At 37.4% G+C, this 13,610-nt stretch overlaps 1 protein-coding gene across 7 annotated transcripts in view; it reads right to left on the bottom strand.

Annotated features, from left to right (window-relative positions):
* Positions 1-13,610, bottom strand: part of Patj (PATJ crumbs cell polarity complex component) — a 344,745-nt gene that overhangs the window by 134,590 nt on the left and 196,545 nt on the right. For all 7 annotated transcript variants that reach the window (XM_078026378.1, XM_078026375.1, XM_078026379.1 and 4 more), the window contains one exon: positions 1,400-1,491. In XM_078026378.1, coding sequence (XP_077882504.1) covers positions 1,400-1,491 — 92 coding nt within the window. The remainder of the gene's footprint in view (positions 1-1,399; positions 1,492-13,610) is intronic.

The raw sequence follows: 13,610 nt of genomic DNA, 5'->3' as shown, positions 1-13,610 counted from the left end.
GCTTTCATCATCTAATTCTCATTCAACCCCTGACAAGAGGAACAAGGGAACCAAAAATGGAGAAGGTGCCAATAGAGCACATCAAGGTGAGCAAGCCTGAAGGGGTAGCCTGAACATACAAGGGCACATAAGAAGGAAGAAAGCTCTCTCGCTCTTTTTTTTTTTTTTTTAAACAGGGATTTAAACCCAAGGGCACTTAACCACTGAGCAACTTCCCCGGCCCCCACCCCCCTTTTTAAAAAAAAAAATTATTTAGAAACAGGGTCTTGCTGAGTTTCTTAAGGCCTCACTAAGATGCTGAGGCTGGCTTTGAACTCTTGATCTTCCTGCCTCAGCCTCTCAAGCTGCTGGGATTACAGACGTGCACCACCATGCTTGGCAACGTTTCCTCCCTCGTTAGTAGGTAGAAAATTAGGAAGGACCACCAAGTAGGAGACAAGGGCTCCAGAGCAGGACTGCTTCAGGAGAAAAGTAGCAAGTCCAGGTAAGGCTGAAAATCAACATGGGAAGGAATATTTCAATCCTGGGAACGAAAGTCCCCTCTAATCCCAGGGTTCCCTGTGATTGGACAGATCTCTTATCACTGGCAACTAATGAGAAAGGGAAGAACAAGACAAATTATAAAATAGCAGCTAATATTACTATATGTTCAACATTGTGTTGACATTTAAACTTTTTGAAAGAGGTAGGGCTTTGCTATTCCCCACTTTACAGATGATAACCAAGGTCTAGAGGGTGACATTAATGAATAGGGCTAGTTACATCACCTAAAAACAATTCAGATTTACTTATCATTTCATCCAAATAACAGAGAATTAAAGAACCTCATTCTACTGCTGATGTGGCAATAATGGCTACTCTGATTCATTTACACCACAAGGGCTCAGTCAGGTAGGAGGTCAGATTGGATAATTGCGGACTCCCAAACACACACCATTCTCAACAGCAGAGTTGACATCTCCTCACTCTGGATCTCTCACCAGCACTCTTAATAAGCTCCCCAAACTTTCCTGGGTTGTTTCCTGCTGATTCTCTGATGAAGACGTTAGTGAGTCTATAGATGGTGTCAGGAGAAATTAGAGGGCTCCATTATATTTATATACACAGTAACCAAATCCAGCAAGGTAAGAATTTTTAATAATGGAAACATAAATACTAACCTCAACTCCCAATTCTATCAGGTAAAACAAAATAAAACAAAACAAAACAATCAAACAAGAAAAACCCCATAGTTAAAAACCCCATAGTACTTTTCATAATGTGACAGAAAAGGAAAAGATATTTTTAGAAAAGACAGTGATTTTCTTACACAAACCAAAAATAAAATAATATTACACCAATAAAAACATCTTTAGAAGAGACTATAGATTTTAGAAAACCAGACCTATCTATATCTTACCTGATGAAAACAAGTTTGACCTTGGATGGGGCAGTCTTAATAATGGCAGATGCATTTTGGTGACTTCTTCCATAGAGGATCTGATTATTTATCTGTTTGAGAGAAAAAAAATGTACTTGTACGAACACCATCTGTATATTTTATGTAAAATATGTTTATATACATATACAAGTCTATATGTATGTATTTGGAACTAAGTAATAAAGTTTTCCTTTTTTTTTTCTTTTTTATTTCCTTCAGTGCTAGGGATTAAACCCAGGGCCTTATGCATGCTTTGCAAGTGCTTTACCACTAAGCCACACTCCCATCCCAAGACTATTAGTTTTCAAGGATTATATGTAGGTCTGAATAAGGCTAAAAATCTTTATTCTTTGTAGTACAAACACTAATTCTAAGCAGCCATAAGAATCTCATAAGTTCAATTTTGACTACAGTTAAAAAGAACATAAGTTCTTGATTGTTTCACTAAACTTTAAGAGAACAGTAGTTGAGCTCAATGCAAAAATTTTATGATAGATATTTCATTTCCTACAGCTTTTCCAGATTCCTAAAAAATGCAGAAAACAGACTAAACTGTAGTATTCACCAGAGCTCTGGAGGACTCATTAAACGTGATTCTGTAAATGTGTCAAGGTTATTACACAGCATAAATTTTGCTACCCCCGAGGAGATAAATATGTATTCCCGTTTTAAGTCAAATTGTAGATCAAATGCATAGAAACATTTTACAGTAGACAATCAATGAGCCATCTGTTCATGTCCAAGATGAGGAATTTTTAAACTTGATTGCTTTCACCTACATATGATCTAAAATCATGAGATATAAAGTTTTCCATTCTAGATGCTCCCACTGATAGACTGTGGGGATAGCTATAATCATTCTCTTATTTTATTTTATTGAATTAATAATTACTCTTACATTTTGGCTTTATCTCTCTCTAATGAGCAATTAATAATAGTATACTATTATAGTAACCTTATTAACTGTGACCTTGATAATTTCTAGTTTTTAAAACATAGTACAATATACTCTACAAGGGCTAATAAAAAGGTATCGAAGACTTTAGTAATCAGAACCTACTTTGTCTGCCCTTGATGTCTCTGAAATTTTGCATTTGAAAATACACCTGACAAACCTTTGAAGACACAAAAGTATCTTTTTTTGTCACAACAGTTAACATGAGAGAGCAGATATAAGTGAGCACTTCAAAAGCTGGAATGAAAGTATAATGTTTGTAACTGTCTTGAAAGAAGCTTTTCCATCACCTTGCCCAAAGAGGCTGAGCCAGGCTTCACACCCAGGGCTGTTGTGGTGACCAGCTTGAGTTACCTATTCATTCTACATGCTATCTATCAGGCCTCTTGCTTCACCAAGCTCTGGATCTCACAGGAATCTGTTTTTTCACAATGTCATTTCTTTGGGACTCAGTTTTCTCCCCTCTAAAAGGAATTTAAGTACCTACTTCACAGAACTGTTTTGAGAATTAGAAGGGGCAATGCTTTTGCATTTTATTTATAGTGCTCTTAATACCCAATAATTCTTTTTTGTGTTCAAAACCATTCATCTGTTTTTAGTTATAATATCATGCATTTAGAAATGTGTCCACTCTCCAGATTACATATTTTCTACAAATATTTTCTATTTTCATAGTGTAATTTTTATATAATTAGTTTGTGTGTGTGCATGTGTGTGGTGTGCAAACCAGGTCCCAAAATAGCATGTTATATGTAAAACCTAATTTTATATAAATTATATGTATACGCATTATACACACACACATATATGCAGACAGATATCTTTATATCAATCTATATCTTTTTATAAGGGATGCTGGAGATTGAGCCCTGGGCTTTGCACATGGTAAGCATGTACTCTACCATTGTGCTACACACCCAATTTATATATATCTTCTTACCTAACTTAGTTATTTAACTAAGGGAAATGGCTGGAGAAATAATGTAGTCATTAAAAGTAATGTGAAAAAGCATTCTTAACGACATAGGAAACGTCCAAAATGTATTAAGCAGCAAAACCAGGTTCCAGGATAGTATGTCTAGTCTGATCATGTTTTTTGCTAATCATATTTTCCAACGTCATTAACTTACAAAGAACTACAAACAAGAGTCGTTAAATCATATTTGTAAATGAGATGATATGTGGAACAAACCTGATTCAAAGCCTGCACTCAGATAACTGTTTGCAAATGTTTTCTCCCTTGTGCCTGGCCTCTGCATCCAGTGAGCCTTTTCTAAACCAAACCTATTTAAGCTTGCTTTTGAACTCCATGACACTAGGCTTAAGAAAATTTCTTATTGTGCTTAAATGCTGGCAGAACATGGAAAAGCATCAGTGCAGGTACACAACATTTATTGAGTTGAGCTAAGCTCCTGAGGGCAGAAACTGGCATGTACCTCTTGGTATTTCCTAGATTGGCGTGCACAGCTTGTACACAGTGGTGCTCAGTGAGGATATGACGAATTGCAGAGCCCTGCGTGAAAGTGGCGCTTGATCAACTACCAGTATGCTTCCTTTGACATGGGCTCCAGCCTTCAAAACGATTGAAGTTTAAAAAAATTGGTTTTGATCAGCAAAAAGCTTGAGCATTTTATATATATCTCACACTGTTTCAGGTTCACAGCCATTCCTACTTTTTAGCCATGAACCTCCATTATGACAGAATAGACTATATGGTACTATAATCTTAAGAGGGAAAAATAATATCCCAAGTGAAGAAAACAGTTCGTTAATTTTAATTTACTTAAGAGTGAACGCACAGTTCTGCCTTTCATGGTGTTATTTGCAAATGCTCAGAGGGTCTGGCAGGAGGAAGGCCTTCGCTGCTGCTGTTTCTTCCAGTGCCAGCTACTGTGAACGGGGCTGCTCCCTGCCAGTGCTCAGAGGCTCTGGGAAGCTGCCGTGCAGTGGGAAACTGGGAACAGAGCAAGAAACTCAAGACAGAGAGAAACGTGCCCTTATGGATTAAATCTCTGGGTAAAGAACATCCAAGACAAAGCCTCATTCTGGCCTTAAAAATGACACATGAGCAACTCTGAGTTTTAGGAGAGGCAGCTTTCCTTTTTGTTTTTGTATTGAAATTAAAGGTAGATGGCTTCCAACTACATAAGCAGTTTTTATATTTCCTCCTTCCTACATGAAAGTACTCCAGAGAAAATTCAGTAAGCAATTAGAAAGAATGATTCATTTTGTGCACAATTAACTTTAGACTGCCTCTGATTACTAAGAAACTGCTGTTTTCTGAGGGCACTATTTAAACAACAGATGTTGGTGATCTTCTAAGCACAGCACAGGCAAAAAACAAAGTCCTCTACACCTCGCCCCATAGTCTTTCAGGTTAAAGATAATCAATGACTACCCCTTACTGAGGGCTTACTGGGGCACAACACTGCCAGACTCTTCAATGTGTAGTATCTCATTTTAAATCTCAGGCCAGCCAGGGTATTATTTACTTTAACTAAATTATGAAATTGAAACAGAAAAGCTGAGCAATTTGCCAAGGTAATTTCGTGATGAGCTTAAAAGATTGTAATCCTAGGGCACACCAAGGTCACATGGCTGTAAGGCACACTTCAAAAGAAAAAAAAAAAAATCAGGTGATTTTTTGAGGCCATCTTCATAACATGCCTATAAACTTTGATCAGTAACAGAAGGTGCCAGACAGGTCCCATTTTAGGCCCTGGGCTTCTGAGATGAAGAGGTCAACACCAGTAAAGGAAATGTCCAGTGGCTGACTGGGAGGCTTTCTAAAGGCCCAAATGTAGCATGGAGTCTTGCAGGCTGTGTTTTTCTCTTCTGATGAACAGACTACCCCCTGAACAATTATTAAACCTCTTGACATTTTTTTCCCACTACATGTATATATACAGATTGAGCATCCTTATGGCTTTTTCTGACCCAAGCCAAAGGGAAACAATTAAAATATTTCATTTGGGGGCAAATACTGCCCCTGTCCCTTGATAATCTTAGTGACAATTCAGATTATCTAGACAATGAGCAAACATCATTAAGTTCCACTTATTTCAAGTAAACAGAGAAAGAGAAGCTAAGTGCCTTTCCCAAAGTATTTTCCTTTTAAAGGTGAGTCAATGATATAAGGGAAGAATAAAAGCATTGTTGAGACGTGTCCTTATCTTTAATATTATTCTCTAATCAAATTGGAACCTTAATGAATTGGAATAGGATCCTTATAAGAGGAGACACAAGAATACAGCAAGGAGCCCATTTGCAAACTAGGAAGGGGCTTCACCAGGAAACAAATTGACCAGCACCTTGTTCTTGGGCTTCTAGCCTCCAAATCTGTAAGAAATAAATATCTGTTGTTTAAGCTGTCCAGTGCCTGACATTTGTTACAGAAGCCCAAGTTGACTTATACAGCCATTTGAACTAATTTCTGTTCCTTGCAATTGAAAAGTCTCCACTGATTCAGCTCTTGAGGCCCTTTCTAATTCTGAAAATTAATTTATACATCTAAGTGACATAACTTATCTCTCAGATATTCAGAAATTATCCTTAGCATCCTTAAGGTGAAAGAAGAAGAAAAAGCAAAAAGGCTCTCTGTCCAAAGGGGCTTTCTGTGCTTTTCACCTAGATACTGGATTTCTTTTCTTTTGGACTTTCTCTTCTGATTACTGTCAAAGAGGGCCTTCTGAGACTTCCAGATAGATAGTAACTTCTGTCTCACCTCCATGATCCCTGGTCCCAGAAAGGTGATAAGCTTTCATCTTATGGGTAAGTTAGTTCACTTTTTTCCAGGTTCTAAATTTTCAATTCAGTGAGTAAATTATAACAGCTTTGGATAATGAGGTCCACAACCCAAAATGAGATACACCTATATTTGCAAAACTTGTATAAAACAGGTTTTCATTGCACTTAATTTTTGCCCTTGTGGCTTGGTTTCTGCTACTGTGGAGGGAAAGAGAGCAAAGGCCTGTTATAAGGTAAGTCCCTATATATCAAATATGGGAGACTTAACTGAAATATTTCACAGTTTGTGTTGGAAGTAGAATGAGGGTTAATCCAGCAAAGATTCAGCAAAGTAAATGCTGAAAATCCTTTTCTAATACTACATAAATTTTCACTTTAAAGGTCTTTAATGAGATTTGTTTCAATAAAATTAATTATTCAAAAATATTACGAAGAGATAGTTTTAAAATACTCTTAATTTTCCATAGTTCAACTGAACATGAATATAAATTTATGCTGAAAAACAGCTCAATTAAATCTATTCAAAAGACATATCAAGTTGGAAGTAGAAGTTAATTGAGCTAGGGTTGAAAATATTAATTATACAAAAATTAAAATTTAGTTCAAGTAACAGATCTGCCTGAGGTTTGAACATCATGTCATAATTTATTACACTCAATAATAACCCTGCTGATGCTTTTTTTCAAAGCAAAAGGCTTTACTATGAAAAGTGATAATTATTAGAAGCTGAGTTGAAATTCACATTACTTAAATTGCTGATAATGATGTTGAGTCCTTTTCCCTACTTTCAAATATCCTGAATTTCACAATTTAAGACATTAAATTATATAGTTTAATTTTGTCTTTGTCTCTTTTATTAAATAAAACACACATGCAGGAAAACCCAAACAAATCCTAAGTGCTTAAGATGAAGAATAATCTCACATATTAACTTTTAATCTAATTAATTCTACTTCTAAAGATTTATCCTAAAATATTAAAAATTCAAGACATCAAAATGTCTATCATAGCTATACTTTTAATAGGGGAAAAACTTACATTTCTTCAACAAAAAGCTTGTTGTATTCATGGTCAAATGTCAACAAATGGAACATCATTCCATTAAAAGGAAGTGAGGGGGGTGCTATATCTCTGGATGGGTTGCTGCAAAAACAACACTTTTGGGTGAAAAAAGTAATGAATATCATGTGTCCTACTTATTAGTCACATGATTATCATAAAAGTTCCTGTGTGGATGTAAAGGAAGCTTGTGACTGCCTTTACTAGGTCAAAGCCAGTATCTCTGACGGTGGGATTTCCACAGTTCAATACCAATTTCTTACAATTATAATTACACCATTTAATAAGCAATATACACGACACACATACTACACACCTGCACATGTACATGTACACCTTAAATATACTACCTCATTTATCTCACTAATCAGCAGAGGATTGCTTTATTACATCTTTATACATGGAGAAATTGGGGCTTAGTAAGTTCAAGGAATTTGACCAATGTAACACATATTGAGCCAGAATTTATAGCCAGTTCTCTTTTGAGTCCAGAAGCCTAGCTTGTTAATAATAGAAAACATTCCTTGAGGGTATTTATCTGGGGTGAAAAAAAGAAGCTATAGGCTAAGTAACTCATTTATAATCCTATGAAATATTAATTCCAACTTAGAAGGCTCACAAAATAGAAACCCCAGATCAAGAAATATTCCAAAAAAGTGTAATAGTCATGTTGTGTACCTTGTATTTGCTCCCTTATTCAACAGTCACTGCACACTTGATAAAAATACAGGAATTTCTGTGGCTGTCATCATGATAGCTGCCATATACTGAACAGATAACAGATTTTCTGAAAGCTATTTTGTAATAATGACTTTATTGAGTCAGATATGGTCCCAGCCGTCAAGCACCTGGTACTCTAACAAGTGACACAAATCCTGGAAACAAATAATTGCATCGCCCTGGAAACAAATAATTGCATTGCCATATGGTGGATGTGGGCATAAAGAAAGCAGCAGCCATCTCTTCTCAGAGCAGACAGCAGGACAGCGGGTTAGCAGGCATGAAAGGAGGTGAGTGGCACTAGGTTGGGGATAAGCAGGTGAGACGAATGCAGGTGTGAAACTTGTCTCTTTCCAGGAAACACAGATACTTCAGTGCGGCTTTTTGGGCAGGCACAGAGAAGTAGACTAATGTATAAATAAAGACTTCGCAGACTTTCAGAATATTCTTTCTTCCCCAAAAGCTGGGCTAGGAGTCCCATGATGAAGACACTTGCCAAGGTCTCGGCTTGGCACCAGAATCACGAGCCACCACACACCTTTGTAGGTTCAAACAGCAATTCTTTATTCCTGCTCTCACACTGCCTCCACACAGGTCCAGGGGCAATCTCGTTCTGCCGTCTCCCGCACAATTCACCTACTCCACGAGGCTATCTCCAAATCCCATTTTAATCTCACGAGAACTCAACGGGAACAAGCAGCAAGAACACCCTAATCCCAGCAATAATCTTCAACCTCTAACTTCCCTAAAACCCATTATCTTAAACTGGCAACGCCTTAAACTCAAGGATCCGGTTACTTCCTCAAACCTGATCAGCTCTAAACCCGGATCCACCTTGGTCCTTGAGCAAGGTCACCTTATTAAAGCATGCATGCAATGTCCCATCAAATGTCCTCTAAGCAGCATGGGGTACGCTTGGCAAGGAAATTTCGATGCGTCATTCCTACTTGGTAATGGCCCTCAGCAGACACTCTCTTTCCAAACCACTGCTTCAGTTTTGGGAGGAGGAAAGGGTTACCAAGGCAAGGAGTGGAACAGGGAAGGTGACCAACACTCACAGGAAAACATAGTTCCACAATAATGAGCAAAGAATTTTGGAGAATTTATCACATTTTTTTCTCAAAAAAGAAAAAATTAATATACATCAAGGAGCAAGTTCTTAGTACTTTGGACAAAATAGCAAGCTTTAAGGACTAAATATAATAGATACAGTGCTAAAATGAGATTTGCCACAACTTTGATTTAATCTATTGCTTGTTCAGGACAACGTTCCCAAAGGATCATATTCATTTAAAAGGCTTAAGCATGAGAGATTTCTTTTTTCTCAAACATTCAAACACAATTAAATTGAAATATTTTCTATTTTCTCTTCTGCTTCCTTTTTTTTTGTACTAGGAGTTGAACCCAGGGCACTTTACCACTGAGTTATATCCCTAGCCCTTTTTAATGTTTTACTTTGAGACAGGGTCTCACTAAGTTGCTTAGGGCCTTGCTAAGTTGCTGAGGCTGGCTTTGAATTTGTGATCTTTCTGCCTCAGCCTCCTGAGCCACTGGGATTACAGGCATGTACTATCATGCTTGGCTCTAAATTGAAATATTTTCTAATGGCAGATTAATAGTAATATGTAACTCATTTCTTTCTAAAGATGTATTTGGTGCACTGGGAAAATAGTAAGATACTCTTTTGAATTCTAGACCACTGCCATAAGTAGAAAAATATTAACTTTAAAAAAGTGAATGGAGAAATAGGTTTATATACTGCTTTGATTTTTAGTGTTTCTGTAGAACTTGCCTGAATTACTACAGGTTGGTTCACTTGAACAAATAATGTAGTTGTCTACTGTTAATTTCCTATTGCCTTGGGGTTATGGTATGTAGTTCAGTGGTAGAGCAAGTGCTTAGCATGGGTGAGTCCCTGGGTTCAATCCTTAGAAACAGAAGGAAGAAAAGAAAGGAGGGAGTAAGGAAGAATGCTAAATACAAATCCAACTTCAAGACCAATTAAGAATTATTTTGATCTAGCAAATCTTAGCATCAGTGCACATGTAAAAATCTTATCTTTGGGAGTGGTTTTAGTCCTCCTACCACAGGTCTACTTTACAAATCCCTATTGGTGCAAAGTGACTAATGTCCCCCAAAGAGGGACCTATAAACTCAGTATCAGGACCACCAGTATCCTGGTGGGTTCACTCAGCTTTGGTACATGTGATTGCGGACTTTGGGATAGATACAGGGTAAAGAGAACAGATGAAAAAGCACCTCAGCAAAGCAACTATAACAACACAGTGAAAAACAGTGCCATAAAAAGTTAACAAATCAAATACAAATCTGACATCATTCTGCATTTTCAGAACTTGGTTTCATATTTGCACAGTGTCCTTGGTCAAGCACCACCATGCCCGGCAGCAATTTACTTTTTGAACATCCTCACTTCCCAGCTCTTTCAAAACCACTTCCTGAACCCTAAGCATAATTGTAGATGACCTGTCCTCCTGACCTGGGGTGGGGAGGGGGTACCTTCTACTGTATCATTGGAAAAACTGTCATCCTAATCCCCAATTTCTTCCATAGCATCATTGGAGATAATGGGTGTCAGTAGTAGCTCCAATGGGGAGGTTTATTTTGAGGTAATACTCTTTGGCCATTATTTTCATTGGGACTAGACACAACTTGCTTCTTAGAACAGGGTTTAGCCAAAAATTGGATAGCAAGAATCTGATCCAATAACATCATTAACATCTTCCTTTTTCACAGAAATCTCTGCTGTGTGCATGTAGCTCAGGACCTCTTCAAATTTATCAGAGCAAAGAAAATTTGTATTACTGAAGAGTTATGTACTTCAAACATCTTGAGCTTTTTAAAGGAGGCACTGCAGGCAGTGAGAACACATCTGTGTGCTCTGAATTTCACATCTTCAACCACAATAGCAATATCACAAAATTCTCCTTCCAGGCATTATTCATTTGGTGTTTTCAGAAACAGTGCTTTATGATCATTATCATTATATTTAATGGTTTCAGATATACTGATGAAAAACTCCATGAACAACTTAGGCAATTATCTTAACACTTTAAATACCCAAATCTTCAGATCAGAATCTAACTGATCAGGGGCACACCTGACCTGCCTCCTGGAACAGCCAAGGACACTCATGTGGACTTCCCATGTTCACTAGCACACAGCAGTTCTCATTTCATGTGTTGTAACTGTTAGCAGAGAAAACCTCAATACAAGTACCAACACTAAAAACTGTCTGACCAGAGAATAATACTATTTTCATACTTTCTCAAGTGAATATGTATGGCATAAGTATGAATAACTTTCTTCAATTTAAAAAAAAAAACAGCACCTATCAGGTTGGATGGGGTCTAATGTTATCCAGGGTTTGCTAGATCTGGTGGGGAAAACAGACTCTCATATACAGCAGTTCCTCATAGCCACAGTTTCATATTCATGGGTTTCAAGTTGCCTGTGGCCAAGTGCAGTTTGAAAACATGTGTTGAAAAATTCCAGAAATAAACAGTTCGTAAGTTTTAAATTGTGCACCATTCTGAGTAGCATGATGAGTAGTATCACACCATCTCACTCCATCTCTCCCAGAAGGGGAATCAAATGCAGTATGTCTATCCTCCTGCCTGTTGCTCAACTGGTAGCTGTCTCAGTTGCCAGATCAACTGTTCTTGTGTTCAAGCAACCTTATCTTACTTAATAGTGACCCCAAAGCATAAGACATGCACAACAGAAGATATGAAGAATTTTTCTTAAGAAAATATAGGATAATAGAGTATTATGGTATATTGTTATAATTGTTCTATTTTGTTATTGTTGTTGTTAATCTCTTAGTGTTCCAAATTACCATATGTATGCACATACAGGGGAAAAACAATCTATATGAGGTTCAACACTATCTACAGTTTCAGGCATTGGGGGTCTTGGAATATATCTCATTTGGACAAGGGTGGACCACAGCACTGTTAGTGAGGTGAAAATTTCTTTTGTGCAAATAAAGCAAAATACAGAAATAAATTACATGTTGCAGCTGATATTAAGAACACGCTTTGAAATAATACATAGTTTTCCAGCCTACATTTCCATACAGTCATTACAATAGCAATGAGAAGGACTGGGAGAGAAAAGGAAAGATGCTGCACAGAATGGGGATAGTTGCCTGGAGAACCGTCCTAAGCCACCATGCAAGAGGTGAGGAAGAACTGCAGGCACCAGTTCTTCAGAGACACATTGCTAAAACCAGTCCTTCCAATGGCACATTTCTTCCCAGTTCACCTTACCCCTACCTTTCCGTTTCCCCTGTAATCTCATTTTCTTCAATAACCTTCATTTTCACTTTCTTTCTGGGATTTAAAAATAACTTGGCTCACTGGAGAGATCCCATATAAAGCTTTTTTTTTGTATAGGGTCTTGAACTCAGGACTCACACATACTAGCAAGTGCTCTACCACTGAGCCACATCCCCAGCCCCCAAATAAAGCTTTTGTGAGAGTAATAACAAAGATGGCAGAAATAAAAATTAAATGATTGTCATTCCTGCAAAAGAACAGTAAAAATATAGATTTTTGGCTTAAGTATTTCAGTGACATAAACACATGAAGTTTAACTAGGTCTTGCCCTAACAAGCCAGGGCCAGAAACAAAAAAAGCAAAAATAGAGCTAAAAAACTTCACAGCAGGAAACAGAAGAGAAGGAGGCTGCCCAATATGAATTAGGTTTTACATAATAGCTTCTGTAGCCTGAAAACAAAGTCCTGCCCAACTCCAGCATGGAAATGAAGGGGAAAGTGCTTTAATCATTAAGTTCACAGAATTTCTTGTACTGTTCAAGGGCAAATTAAAAAAAAATGATCATTTTTCTCTTTGGTTCTTAAGAGATAGGTATAATTTCACCAGCTGCACTATTCTTTTAATAAAATTAAAGTGGCATTAAATTTTAAGATGAGCCAGTAATCCCAGTGACTTAGGAGGCTGAGGCAGGAGGATCACAAGTTCAAGGATAGCCTGGGCAACTTACAGGACACCTATATCAAAAAATAAAAAGGACTAAGGAATGTGGTTCAGTTGTAGAACACCGTAGGTTCAATCCCTGGTACTGCACACACACATACACATGCAAAAAAAAAAAAATATCATACTTTATAAACTTACATCCAGGTATACTAATAAAACCTAATTCACCCGCTTGCTGGGAATGGAACCCTATGGTCATATGCATGTTAGACAAGTGCTCTACCTCTGAGCTACATCCCCTGCCCTAAAAGAGTCAATCTAAATGACAAGCTTTTGATTGTAAATTCCAAGTAACTGTATCCATGGATGCACAAAATCTAGTGACTTATTTACTACTGTACCATACTTCCAAATCACATCTAAGTCTTTCAAGATATTTCAGAATTAACTCACTGGCATCAGAGAATGAAGGACAAGCTGTTGGCACTAAGGTAGGAGTTCCGCCTTGAAGCAGTGGCAAATACCTGGGTCAGTCCTTTAACTTTTATGATTTTAGCTTTTTCTCTTATCAAATTAATATCATGAGACAATTACGATCAGAATTTACCTGTGGTTCTGTCTTTATCCCCTGGTAAGCATAGCAAGCATCCATGCTTTTCCAAGGTTCTTTTGTTTAGATGGACACAATATCTTCATTTATTTATTTTTATGAGGTGCTAAGAATTGAACCCAGTGCTTTACACAAGCG

The sequence above is a fragment of the Ictidomys tridecemlineatus genome, chromosome 11, assembly GCF_052094955.1.
Source record: "Ictidomys tridecemlineatus isolate mIctTri1 chromosome 11, mIctTri1.hap1, whole genome shotgun sequence".
NCBI classification, from domain to species: Eukaryota; Metazoa; Chordata; class Mammalia; order Rodentia; family Sciuridae; genus Ictidomys; species Ictidomys tridecemlineatus.
The sequence above is the reverse complement of the archived record's forward strand: the minus strand, read 5'-3'. Positions and strand labels throughout refer to the sequence as shown.